Below are 14987 nucleotides of genomic sequence, written 5' to 3' on the forward strand. Positions count from 1 at the left end.
CCTAATAAAATAACAAACCCCCCCAAAATAAAAAAAATCCCTACCCTATTCTAAATTACATAAATTTCAAAGCTCTTTTACCTTACCAGCCCTTAAAAGGGCCATTTGTGGGGGCATGCCCCAAAAAGTTCAGCTCTTTTTGCCTGTAAAATAAAAATACAACCCCCCCCAACATTAAAAACCACCACCCACATACCCCTAATCTAACCCAAACCCCCCTTACAAAAACCTAACACTAATCCCCTGAAGATCATCCTACCTTGAGTCGTCTTCACTCAGCCGAGCCACCGATGGAACTGAAGAGGACATCCGGAGCGGAAGAAGTTAATCCTCCAAGCGGCGCTGAAGAAATCTTCCATCCGATGAAGTCATCATCCAGGCGGCGCTGAAGAAGTCTTCGATCCGGCCGATGTCATCTTCAAAGAGGCGCTGAAGAGGTCTTCTATCCGGGCGAAGTCATCTTCCAAGCCGGGTCTTGAATCTTCCTTCCGCCGACGCGGAACCACCTTCTTCAACGACGGACTACGACGAATGACGGCTCCTTTAAGGGACGTCATCCAAGATGGCGTCCCCTCAATTCCATTGGCTGTTAGGATTCTATCAGCCAATCGGAATTAAGGTAGGAAAATCTGATTGGCTGATGGAATCAGCCAATCAGATTGAGCTCGCATTCTATTGGCTGTTCCGATCAGCCAATAGAATGCGAGCTCAATCTGATTGGCTGATTGGATCAGCCAATCGGATTGAACTTGAATCTGATTGGCTGATTCCATCAGCCAATCAGATTTTCCTACCTTAATTCCGATTGGCTGATAGAATCCTATCAGCCAATGGGAATTGAGGGGACGCCATCTTGGATGACGTCCCTTAAAGGAGCCGTCATTCGTCGTAGTCCGTCGGTGAAGAAGGTGGTTCCGCGTCGGCGGAAGGAAGATTCAAGACCCGGCTTGGAAGATGACTTCGCCCGGATAGAAGACCTCTTCAGCGCCTCTTTGAAGATGACATCGGCCGGATCGAAGACTTCTTCAGCGCCGCCTGGATGATGACTTCATCGGATGGAAGATTTCTTCAGCGCCGCTTGGAGGATTAACTTCTTCCGCTCCGGATGTCCTCTTCAGTTCCATCGGTGGCTCGGCTGAGTGAAGACGACTCAAGGTAGGATGATCTTCAGGGGATTAGTGTTAGGTTTTTGTAAGGGGGGTTTGGGTTAGATTAGGGGTATGTGGGTGGTGGTTTTTAATGTTGGGGGGGGTTGTATTTTTATTTTACAGGCAAAAGAGCTGAACTTTTTGGGGCATGCCCCCACAAATGGCCCTTTTAAGGGCTGGTAAGGTAAAAGAGCTTTGAAATTTATGTAATTTAGAATAGGGTAGGGATTTTTTTATTTTGGGGGGGGTTTGTTATTTTATTAGGGGGCTTAGATTAGGTGTAAGTAGCTTAAAATTGTTGTAATATTTTTAACATGTTTGTAACTTATTTTTTTATTTTTTGTAACTTAGCTTTTTTTATTTTTTGTACTTTAGTTAGTTTATGTAATTGTATTTCATTGTAGTTCTTTGTAGGTAGTTTATTTAGTTAATTTAATGATAGTGTAGTATTAGGTTTAATTGTAACTTAAGTTAGGATTTATTTTACAGGTAATTTTGTATTTCTTTTAGCTAGGTAGTTATTAAATAGTTAATAACTATTTAATAACTATTCTAACTAGCTAAAATAAATACAAAGTTACCTGTAAAATAAATATAAATCCTAAGATAGCTATAATATAATTATTAATTACATTGTAGCTATCTTAGGGTTTATTTTACAGGTAAGTATTTATTTTTAAATAGGAATAATTTATTAAAGTATAGTGTAGTGTTAGGTGTAATTGTAACTTAGGTTAGGATTTATTTCACAGGTACATTTCTCTTTATTTTAGCTAGGTAAGCTATTAAATAGTTAATAACTATTTAATAGTTATTGTACATGGTTAAAATAAATTGAAAGGTACCTGTAAAATAAAAATAAATCCTAAGATAGCTAGAATATAATTATTATTTATATTGTAGCTATATTAGGGTTTATTTTAAAGGTAAGTATTTATTTTTAAATAGGATTCATTTAGTTAATAAGAGTTAATTTATTTAGATTTATTTAATTAATATTTAAGTTAGGGGGCGTTAGGGTTAGGGTTAGGTTTAGGGGTTAATCATTTTATTACAGTGGCGGCGGCGTAGTGGGGGCAGGATAGGGGTTAATAAATTTATTATAGGTTGCGGCGGGTTCATGGAGCGGCGGTTTAGGGGTTAAACTATTTATTTAGTTGCGGAGAGGTGCGGGATCAGCAGGATAGGGGTTAATAATTTTATAATAGAGGGCGACGGTATAGGGGGGGCAGGATAGGGGTTACTAGGTATAATGTAGGTGGCAACGGTGTCCGGGAGCGGCGGTTTAGGGGTTAATACATTTATAAGAGTTGCGGCAGGGTCTAGGAGCGGCGGTTTAGGGGTTAATACATTTATAAGAGTTGCGGCAGGGTCTAGGAGCGGCGGTTTAGGGGTTAATACATTTATAAGAGTTGCGGCGGGGTCTAGGAGCGGCGGTTTAGGGGTTAATACATTTATAAGAGTTGCGGCGGGGTCTAGGAGCGGCGGTTTAGGGGTTAGTAACTTTATTTAGTTGCGGGGGGCTCCGGGGGCGCCGGTATAGGGGGTAGAACAGTGTAGTTTAGTGTGGGTGCTTAGTGACAGGCTAGCAATAAAGCTGGGAAAAAGCCGAAGGGCAGCGAGATCGGATGAGTGATAACTGTCACAGTCCGCTGCTCATCGCCCCGCGGCTTTTTGACAGCTTTATTTGATAACTTAGGCGAACGTATTCAAGGTCCGCGGCGGCGAAGGTAGGCGAGCTTAGGCGGACGTATTGGGCCGGCGAAGCCAGAAAAGTAGACGGCTTGATAACTAGCCCCCCGGGGATCAACAACAAACACAACGTTTCGGGCGGTCCCCTTAATCATAGGGAATACAATTTTAAATATAGTTACAATTTACTTCTATTACCTAATTTGCTTCATTCTCTTAGTATCCTTTGTTGAAAAAGCTGCAATGCACTATTGGGACTACTGGGTGAGTCAATAACATGAAGCATATACAGGTGAAACTCGAAAAATTAGAATATCGTGCAAAAGTTCATTTATTTCACTAATGCAACTTAAAAGGTGAAACTAATATATGAGATAGACTCATTACATGCAAAGCAAGATAGTTCAAGCCGTGATTTGTCATAATTGTGATGATTATGGCTTACAGCTCATGAAAACCCAAAATCCACAATCTCAGAAAATTAGAATATTACATGGGATCAATAAAACAAGTATTGTACATACCTGTAGAACAATATCGGACCTCTGAAAAGAATAAGCATGCATACTGTATGTTCTCAGTACTTGGTTTGGGCCCCTTTTGCAGCAATTACTGTCTCAATGCGGCGTGGCATGGAAGCTATCAGCCTGTGGCACTGCTGACGTGTTATGGAAGACCAGGATGCTTCAATAGCGGCCTTCAGCTCTTCTGCATTGTTTGGTCTCATGTCTCTCATCTTTCTCTTGGCAATGCCCCATAGATTCTCTATGGGGTTCAGGTCAGGCAAGTTTGCTGACCAATCAAGCACAGTAATCCCACGGTCATTGAACCAGGTTTTGGTGCTTTTGGCAGTGTGGGCAGGTGCCAAGTCCTGCTGGAAAATGAAGTCAGCATCCCCATAGAGCTCGTCTGCGGAAGGAAGCATGAAATGCTCCAAAATCTCCTGGTAGACGGCTGCGTTGACCCTGGACTTAATGAAGCACAGTGGACCAACACCAGCAGATGACATGGCTCCCCAAATCAACAGACTGTGGAAACTTCACACTGGACTTCAAGCATCTTGCAGTGTGTGCCTCTCCATTCTTCCTCCATACTCTGGGTCCTTGGTTTCCAAATGAGATGCAAAATTTGCTCTCATCAGAAAAGAGGACTTTGGACCACTGAGCAACAGACCAGGTCTGTTTTTCTTTAGCCCAGGCAAGACGCTTCTGACGTTGTTTGTTGTTCAGGAGTGGCTTGACAAGAGGAATACAACATTTGAAGCCCATGTCCAGGATACGTCTGTGTGTGGTGGCTCTTGTAAAAGTCCCCAACACTTTTGAATGGCCTTTTCCTGACAATCCTCTCCAGGCTGCGGTCATCCCTGCTGCTTGTGCACCTTTTTCTTCCACACTTTTCCCTTCCACATAACTTTCTATTAATGTGCTCTGATACAGCACTTTGGGAACATCCAGCTTCTTTTGCAATTACTTTTTGAGGCTTTCCCTCCTTATGGAGGGTGTCAATGATGGTTTTCTGCACAAATGTCAGGTCAGCAGTCTTTCCCATGATTGTGATTCCTACTGAACCAGACTGAGAGACCATTTAAAGGCTCAGGAACCCTTTGCAGGTGTTATGGCTTAATTAGCTGATTAGAGTGGGGCACTTTGAGCCTAGAATATTGCACCTTTTCACAATATTCTAATTTTCTGAGATTGTGGATTTGGGGTTTTCATGAGCTATAAGCCGTAATAATCACAATTATGACAAATCACGGCTTGAACTATCTTGCTTTGCATGTAATGTGTCTATCTCATATATTAGTTTCACCTTTTTAATTGCATTTTTTATTATCTCCTTTTCCTGTTGCTGTGAGTTTGTTTTGTGTTTCGGATTCTCTTTGTCACCTGTTAATTTAGTCTCTGTCTCATTTCTGTGACATTTGGTGACTCACCCAGTTTCTAATCTTTCACTATCTACTTCACCACAGTTTTTTCTCTATATATAGCCCTTGTGCTGTCATTTACCATTTGACAGTCTATTCCAGTACAAAGCTATTGTATGGACTAGGGGTAAGCAGTAAACCCTTGCCACGTGCACCTATACAAAACTGTGAATTGTACTTTATATAGTGCTGAGCTCATTTGTATACTCCAGTACAAAGCTAAGCAATTATCATTTTTACTTGCAATTGGACTCTATGGGGACGATTTATCAAAGTCTGCGGACATGATACGCTGTAGCGTATCATGTCCGCCAGACATCGCTGAATGCGGACAGCATACGCTGTCGGCATTTAACATTGCACAAGCAGTTCTAGTGAACTGCTTGTGCAATGCTGCCCCCTGCGGATTCAGCATGGGGTGTCAATCATCGTATAGGATCAGGCGGATTGATGTCCGCAGCCTCAGAGGCAGTGGACCAGTTAAGGAGCAGCGGTCTTAAGACCACTGCTTCATAACTGCTGTTTTCGGTGAGCCTGAAGGTTCATGTAGAACAGGGGCATCAGGGGCCATTCGGCCCTTGATAAATCGGCCCCTATATCCTTAAAGTGATTTGGAACCCAAATATTTTTGTGTGTGTGATTTAGACTGCGTATACAATTTGTAAAAAAATTCCAATTTACTAGGGCTGCAACTAACGATTATTTTCATAATTGATTAATTGGACGATTATTTTTTTCCCTGTATTTAAAATAAAATCCACATACTGAGTGTTACAAATATAAAACTTCAGACTAAGGGGTATATTTATTATAGTGCGAGCGGACATGATTCGATGTAGCATACGCTGTCGGCATTTATTATTGCACCAGCAGGGGGGTGTCAATCAGCCCGATCGTATTCGATCGGGCTGATTTCTGTCTGCGGCCTCAAAGCAGGCGGACAAGTTATGGAGCAGCGGTGTTTAGACCGCTGCTTCATAACTTCTGTTTCCGGCGAGCCAAACAAGCGGCATCAAGCTCCAAACAGAGCTTGATAAATCGGCCCCTAAGGGGGAGATTTAATAGATAGAGGATGCTGCTTTCTCCGCGCGATATTTCCGGCGAGCCTTCAATCATCCCGATTGACACCCCCTGCTAGCAAATGTGCAGGGGGCGGCATTGCACAAGCATTTAACCAGTAATGCTTGTGCAATGTTAAATACCGACAGCAAGGTTGAGCAGACATGAAGACTTTACATTAACACAAATGTTTGTCTAATTTTTTTTTTTTTTCTGGCTCTCTTTTTGCAGCTATTTTGCCTGCAGCAGAGAAGAGGCGCTCAGATGGTGTTGAGGTGTTTGAGATGCATAAGTAGGGTTTTGCCAATTTTGCCAAGGTGGGATATTTATCTTTGTCAGCTGCACCAATGCAAAGTGTTTATCACCTTGGCAAGAGGCCTCTCAATAAAGTAAGCCTGGACTTCATTCTAACATAAAAAATATCTTAACATTCTATATGCAATGGTAAATAACCAGCTATAAGGTTAGGGGAAAAAATATCTAGTTCACTCATAAAATAACAAATATATACTTATAGAGGCTGAAAAGTGCTAAGGACTATTTAACAATAAAACCTTACACACTTATCTATACAGTACATATAATCAGCAATAGCAAGCAATCTGCTAATAATTATGCAAACAGCTAATAGTGCACATCAATTCAAATAACTCCCATCAATCTAGGGCAGAGGTTTTCAAAGTCTCAAAGTGGGCCTCCCCTTTAGTAAAACTTTCAAGACAAGCCTGCCCGCCCGCGATAGGAGTTATTACACTTACAAGGCAGCCCATAGGCAGCCACATGCACACACACACAAGCCGCCATAGGCAGCCACGTGCACACACAAGCTCCCATAGGCAGCCACATGCACACACACAAGCCCCCATAGGCAGCCACATGCACACACACACACAAGCCATCATAGGCAGACACATGCCTGCACACACACACACAAGCCCCCATATGCACACACAAAGCCCCCATTGGCAGTCACATGCGCGTGCGCACACACAAGTCCCCATAGGCAGCCACATACACACACACAAGCCCCCATATGCAGCCACATGCACGCACACATACGCCCCCATAGGCAGCCACACACCCAAACAAATCATTAAAAAAATGTAACACTTTGTAATACAGATGGAGCAAAACCCTGCCTCAATTACATTTTCAAATAAAAGCAGTATTTATACAGGCACAACATGTGCAGGCATTAATTACATAGTCATTATGGGGTTCATTTTATGCTTTTAACCTTCTCTAACTCTTGCCTCTGTGCTAAGAGGGGTTTTCAGCACTGTACATATAAAGCACAAGGACCTGAGATCAGTGTGTCCCCTTTGTTTTGCTGCATCTTTTCAGCTGCCTGTGGTTGAGGTGAAGTTCTGTTGTGTGCCCTGTCTGTGCGACTCACAGCCCGCGCTCCCTGTTTCTCTTCAACCACACGCATCTGAAGACATGCAGCAAGGCAGAGTCCTTTGTTCTGTACTTACGGTTGGTCACTGAGCCTCACTTTACTCAGAAGGCGTTCAGTCTTCATGTCTCTGCCTGTTTCTTGGAGAGGCTGCCACCGAAAAACTTGCACATTAATTTAAATAATAAAAAAAATAATTCCCGCTCCTGTTCCCGCGCCTCCCCTTAAGAGCTCTGGCGCCCCCCTGGGGAGGCGCGCCCCACAGTTTGAGAACCAATGATCTAGGGCTAGATGTAAATAACAAGCTTGGCATTATATCATGCAAAGTATAGTCCCAAATCATCTGATTTAATATAAACAATCCAAATGATGACTCCTATTTCTGGGTTGCACATAAACCAAGAGTAGTTGTAAACTTATACTGTCCTGAAACAAGTAAAAAGTAAATGTCTGTAGATGTCCTTTAGGCTAAGAACATACCCATAAAACGCAATTACATGTGCAGGAGTTCATTGGAGTCAAGTAACTAGTGCTGTGTACAGTCCAAAATAATAGGGAATACAGCACTACTGCTTGTGCTCGGTGTAAGGGGTTAACTGCAAATCCCCAAAAGTAATCCAAAAATGGCATGATTAAGGGGTTAACCCTGAAACGTTGCCATTTTAACATGGGTCTTAAATAAAGATTTCATATTTTGCCATACTGTGCTGGTGAATTTCGTATTTTTGTAGTGCTGTGTACAGACCATCTAATCGATAATGAGATTCATTGACAACTATTTTCATAATCGATTATATCAATTAGAGACGGCATCAGAACCTAAGCGTTGCAAAGAGGGTAAGTAGCGCAGCGATAGCAGCAAATATAAATATATATGATTATATACATATATATTTATGTGTTAATATGTGTATACACATTTGCAGGTGCGCGATAAATTAGTGCTCCATTTGTAATCTAGCCTTTTATGAGTTGTTAAAATGTCTTTAACTATGAAAAATCCTAGATTTAGAAGTCTGTCCTTCTCATATATCCCCCACCAAGGCAAGTTATTAAATGAGCTGATAACGAACTAAATCAATTGTCTCTCAGTGTTTAAAGAGCTATATTACACAAATGTATTATTTGCATACTATATTAACCCTTTTGTATCTGTACCTAACTGTGCTCATCAGAAGAGTTCAGATAAAGGAGATAGAGTGTAACTAATATTTTACACTTATTTCTTCAATATTTAAACAACTAATATCCTTTTAAAAATGATGTCTGGAAATAATTCTCAGGCTTTGCTGTAATATATCATTATCTCTAGCATTTGGTGTGTGTGTTCACTGTCTCTTTAACTGAAGTATGGTCGCACCTGTGCACATACCTTGGAGGTGCTGGATCACATTGTTTTCATACTTCTGGCAGAGTTGTACACCCTCCATGTGTCCCATACACTTTAGCTGCTCCTTTAGGTTAGTGATGTCTAAAAGTCTGACAATAGAGATATTGGGGCTCTGACGCTCAGCCGGAGTCAGCACATCAAACCACATTGACTTTAGTGACTCCCATGCTGACATCGGAAGGATGTGAGACAGGTTAGCTGCCAAAACCTTATATTTGTTTTGTAGAGGGCACTGTGCTGTGGCCATTGCCTCCTCAGTGTAGAAGCGCAGCACTGAAAGTGAAACCACAGATGTGAGAGAAGGGAGGGGAAGTATCATCAACTTGCTCCTTGTAGAACAACTCCCCAGTCAATAGATAGAAAGATAGATAGAGAAATAAACAGACACACAGGTAGACAGACAGAGACAGACAGACAGACACAGACAGAACGACAGATAGATGCAGAAAGATAGATAGATATGGATAGATAGATCAATATATTGATCAATATACAGACAGACAGATACATATACAGAGGGACAGATAGATGATCAATAGATAGATATACAGAGGGATAGATAGATAAATAGCTAGATAGATAATAGATAAATAGATTTATAGATAGGTAGATAGACAGACTGATAGATATACAGAGCTAGATGATAGACAGATGATGGATAGATAGATAGATGATAAATAGATAGATAGATGATAGACAATAGCTAAAGATAGAAAGATGATATATAAAGATAGATTGATTGATAGATGATAGATAGATAGACAGATAGATATACAGAGGGATAGATAGATAAATAGCTAGATAGCTAGATAGATAATAGATAAATAGATTTATAGATAGGTAGATAGATAGACTGATATACAGAGCTAGATGATAGATAGATGATGGATAGATAGATAGATATACATAGTAGACGGACAGACAGATGGATATTTGTTTTTATTATTATTTATTTTTATTTGTTACACAGCAAGAAAAAAGGAAGAGATTTTGCGAACTAATCATAAATAAAAAGATACATTTCTCAAAGTAAATGTGCATAATCATCAGCATACATAAAAACAGCTTCCTCTATATAAACCGACCAACATTTTCATGGAATCTTATTTATATCCACTTGGTCAACAAAAAACATATTCCTAATTGCAAAACAAAACAACAAGAAATAACGCATGCAGGCAGGCAGACAGACAAAAAGATAAACAGATAGATAGATATACAGAGGGACAGATATATGATCGATAGATAGATATGGATAGATAGAGATAGATAGATTGATCAATAGATAGATAGATGATAGATAGACAGAGATAGACAGACAGACTTACAGAGGGACAGAGAGATAATCAAAAGATAGGTAGATATAGATAGACAGACAAACAGAGACCGACAGAAAAGATAGATAGATAGATAGATAGATATACAGATGGATAGATTAAATGATAGATAATAGATAAATAGATTTACAGAGATAGGTAGATAAATAGATAAATGATTTACAGATAGATATACAGAAGGACAGATAGATGATAGATAGATGATAGATAGACAGAGATAGACAGACAGACTTACAGAGGGACAGACAGATAATCAAAAGATAAGTAGATATACAGAGGGATAGATAGATATATAGATAGATAGATGATAGATGGATAGATAGATAGATAGACAGATATAGATATATAGATAGATAGATAGATAGATAGATAGATAGATAGATAGATAGATAGATAGATAGATAGATAGATATAGGGATAGATAGAGGGACAGACAGACAGATAAATAGATATATATACAGAGACAGATAAATAGATAGATATACTGAGACAGATAAATAGATAGATATACAGAGATAGATAGATAAATAGATAGATATACAGAGATAGATAGATAAATAGATAGATATACAGAGATAGATAGATAGATATACAGAGAAAGATAAATAGATAGATATACAGAGATAGATAGATAGATGGATATGGATAAATATATAGATGGATAAATAGATAGACAGATAGACATAGTAGACAGACATAGATGGATATTTGGTTTTATTATTATTATTTATTATTATTATTTACACAAGAAAAAAGGAAGACATTTTGTGAACTAATCATAAATAAAAAGATACATTTAAATATTTTCACTATTTACAGAAAACAAATTAATACTGCCGAATTCTGCATTATTCCTTCATTTTCTTTAAATTTCGTGCTGCATTCGTTTGGATATTTATGTCGTTAAAATGAGACGACTGTCTGTGTTTTATTAACAAATGTGCATTCGTTCTGAGAGGAATTCACATTTAGTACAAATCTTCATGATACATTGTGCCAAATTCAAGTGGCAATGTTGCAGCAAGTTTTTGTTATCAGCAAGATATAGTTTTATTTTTTTTTATGAATATAGCTTAATCTTTTGTTCTATTCTTTACAGTAGCTAATTTGGGCTCGAGTTATCAAGCTGGGGCGGACAGGGGCGTATATATTTGCCCCTTTCTGCCCCAGCTCGCTTCTGGCAGGCAGCAATCCGCTGCCGGAATTCAAGATTGCAAGCGAGCCCTATTTTGCGCTCACGTGCAATCCTGCCCCCTGCCTGCGCACAGCCAATCACGCACAGGCAGGAGCTGTCAATCTCCGTTATCGGAAGAGACCGGGGAGATTGAAATCTCCACGTATGAGGTGGATAAGAGGCTAGGAAGTAGCTGTCTGATGACTGCTGCTTGATAAATACTGACTGCAGGTTCTCTTGTGAGCACCTTCAGTCGTAGAGAGGCGAAGAGCTTGATAAATCGAGCCATTTGTTCCCAAAGTTATCTATTTTTATAGTCATTCTTCAAGACTCCATTAACTATGCTATTTCTCTTTCTTCCACTCTAAATTTATCTCAGGTTTAATATCAAAAATATGTATTTTACTTTGTTTTTTATTAGTTTATGATGGCCATTTTAGTAGTAGTGTAAACATTACTGTACATTTCAGACCTTTTATTGTAGTTTCTGAAATAAATGTCATTGCACGCTGCAAATGAATGTAACAGGCAATCCTTAAAGGGATATAAAACCCAAAATGTTTATTTCATGATTCAGATAGAGAATGTGATTTTAAACAACTTTCTAATTTACTTCTATTATCAAATGTTCTTTGTTCTATTGATGTCTTTTGTTGAAAAGCAGGGAAGTATTCTTAGGAGCCGGCCATTTCTGGAGCACTATAGAGCAGCAGTTTTACAAGAATGCTATCCATTTGCAAGAGCACTAGATGGCAGCACTATTTCCTGTCATGTAGTGCTAATGTTATACATTTGCAAGAGCACTAGATGGCAGCACTATTTCCTGTTATGTAGTACTAATGTTATACATTAGCAAGAGCACTAGATGGCAGCACTATTTCCTGTTATGTAGTACTAATGTTATACATAAGCAAGAGCACTAGAGGGCAGCACTATTTCCTGTCATGTAGTACTAATGTTATACATTAGCAAGAGCACTAGAGGGCAGCACTATTTCCTGTCATGTAGTACTAATGTTATACATTAGCAAGAGCACTAGAGGGCAGCCCCATTTCCTGTCATGTAGTGCTAATGTTATACATTTGCAAGAGCACTAGATGGCAGCACTATTTCCTGTTATGTAGTACTAATGTTATACATTAGCAAGAGCACTAGATGGCAGCACTATTTCCTGTTATGTAGTACTAATGTTATACATTAGCAAGAGCACTAGAGGGCAGCCCTATTTCCTGTCAAGTAGTGCTAATGTTATACATTAGCAAGAGCACTAGATGGCAGCACTATTTCCTGTTATGTAGTACTAATGTTATACATTTGCAAGAGCACTAGATGGCAGCACTATTTCCTGTTATGTAGTACTAATGTTATACATTAGCAAGAGCACTAGATGGCAGCACTATTTCCTGTTATGTAGTACTAATGTTATACATTAGCAAGAGCACTAGAGGGCAGCCCTATTTCCTGTCATGTAGTGCTAATGTTATACATTAGCAAGAGCACTAGATGGCAGCACTATTTCCAGTTATGTAGTACTAATGTTATACATTTGCAAGAGCACTAGATGGCACCACTATTTCCTGTTATGTAGTACTAATGTTATACATTAGCAAGAGCACTAGATGGCAGCACTATTTCCTGTTATGTAGTACTAATGTTATACATTAGCAAGAGCACTAGAGGGCAGCCCTATTTCCTGTCATGTAGTGCTTCAGATGCCTACAGAGGTATTTCTTCATCACAGAATATCATGGGAACAAAGAAAATGTAATAATAGAAGTAAATTAGAAACTTTTTTTAAAATGTTATGCTGTGTCTGAATCACAAAAGAAAATGTTTGGGTTTCACATCCCTTTTGAAGGCCGGTAAACCCACCAAACAATATTATATAATTCTGCACATAGTGCAGAACTAGATAACATTAGCCTAACGCCAGTTTTCTAAATCAAAGTATTTCAGAAATATTTATCTATGAAAACTAATTTTACAGACCAGAGCGGGAGAGATCTACATTTAGTTTAATGGTGCGATCGTGCCGGCTGTGACTAGACAGCGTGCCCAGATGCGCTTAGGAAAGAAACAGACCCACTCAGTAGAGCAAGGAGAAGCGGTCTGTAAAATTAGTTTTCATAGATAAATATTTCTGAAATACTTTGATTTACAAAACTGGCGTTAGGCTAATGGTATGTAATTCTGCCCTATGTGCAGATTTATATAACATTATTTGGTGGGTTTACCGGCCCTTTAATGACCAAATACATTTCATATGAAGTAAATGATTTAAGAAATGTGTATAATTCCTTAGATCAATATTTCACCTCTCTCTCCTTTATCTCTCCTTTATATCTGCTTTATTTCTGCTTTAACTCTCCTTTATATCTATTTTATATCTGCTTTATATCTGCTTTATTTCTGCTTTAACTCTCCTTTATATCTATTTTATATCTGCTTTATATCTGCTTTATATCTGCTTTATATCTACTTTATATCTGCTTTATATCTACTTTATCTCTCCTTTATATCTGCTTTATATCTACTTTATCAGGCCCATTTATCAAATGGCTTGCGGACCTGATCCGACACTGCGGATCAGGTCCGCAAGACCTCGCTAAATGCGGAGAGCAATACGCTCTCCGCATTTAACATTGCACCAGCAGCTCACAAGAGCTGCTGGTGCAACGCCGCCCCCTGCTGACTCGCGGCAGGGAGCTGTCAATCAACCCGATCGTATTCGATCGGGTTGATGTCTGGCGATTTCTGTCCGCCTGTTCAGAGCAGGCGGACAGGGTTATGGAGCAGCGGTCTTTAGACCGCTGCTTCATAAGTTGTGTTTCTGGCGAGTCTGAAGACTCGCCAGAAACACGGCCCTTCAAGCTCCATACGGAGCTTGATAAGTGGGCCTGTATATCTGCTTTATATCTGCTTTATCTCTCCTTTATATCTGCTTTATATCTACTTTATCTCTGCTTTATATCTGCTTTATCTCTCCTTTATATCTGCTTTATATCTGCTTTATATCTACTTTATCTCTGCTTTATCTCTCCTTTATATCTGCTTTATATCTGCTTTATATCTACTTTATATCTGCTTTATATCTGCTTTATCTCTCCTTTACATCTGCTTTATATCTACTTTATCTCTGCTTTATATCTGCTTTATATCTGCTTTATATCTGCTTTATATCTACTTTATATCTGCTTTATATCTACTTTATATCTGCTTTATATCTGCTTTATATCTGCTTTATATCTGCTTTATATCTACTTTATATCTGCTTTATATCTACTTTATATCTGCTTTATATCTACTTTATATCTGCTTTATATCTGCTTTATATCTGCTTTATCTCTCCTTTACATCTGCTTTATATCTGCTTTATATCTACTTTATCTCTGCTTTATCTCTCCTTTATATCTGCTTTATATCTGCTTTATATCTACTTTATATCTGCTTTATATCTGCTTTATCTCTCCTTTACATCTGCTTTATATCTACTTTATCTCTGCTTTATATCTGCTTTATATCTGCTTTATATCTGCTTTATATCTGCTTTATATCTACTTTATATCTGCTTTATATCTACTTTATATCTGCTTTATATCTGCTTTATATCTGCTTTATATCTACTTTATATCTGCTTTATATCTACTTTATATCTGCTTTATATCTGCTTTATATCTGCTTTATATCTGCTTTATATCTGCTTTATATCTACTTTATCTCTGCTTTATCTCTCCTTTATATCTGCTTTATATCTGCTTTATATCTACTTTATATCTGCTTTATATCTGCTTTATCTCTCCTTTACATCTGCTTTATATCTACTTTATCTCTGCTTATCTATACAGGCCCACTTATCTACTTTATCTC

General features: G+C 38.8%; 1 protein-coding gene across 1 annotated transcript in view; it reads right to left on the minus strand.

Annotated features, from left to right (window-relative positions):
- Positions 1-8899, minus strand: part of LOC128642803 (uncharacterized) — a 152834-nt gene extending 143935 nt beyond the window's left edge. Inside the window, exon 1 of the mRNA XM_053695616.1 lies at positions 8592-8899. Coding sequence (XP_053551591.1) covers positions 8592-8856 — 265 coding nt within the window. The 5' untranslated portion in view covers positions 8857-8899. The remainder of the gene's footprint in view (positions 1-8591) is intronic.
- Between the last annotated feature and the right edge of the window lie 6088 nt (positions 8900-14987).

The sequence above is a fragment of the Bombina bombina genome, chromosome 12 (assembly GCF_027579735.1).
Source record: "Bombina bombina isolate aBomBom1 chromosome 12, aBomBom1.pri, whole genome shotgun sequence".
Lineage (NCBI taxonomy): Eukaryota > Metazoa > Chordata > Amphibia > Anura > Bombinatoridae > Bombina > Bombina bombina.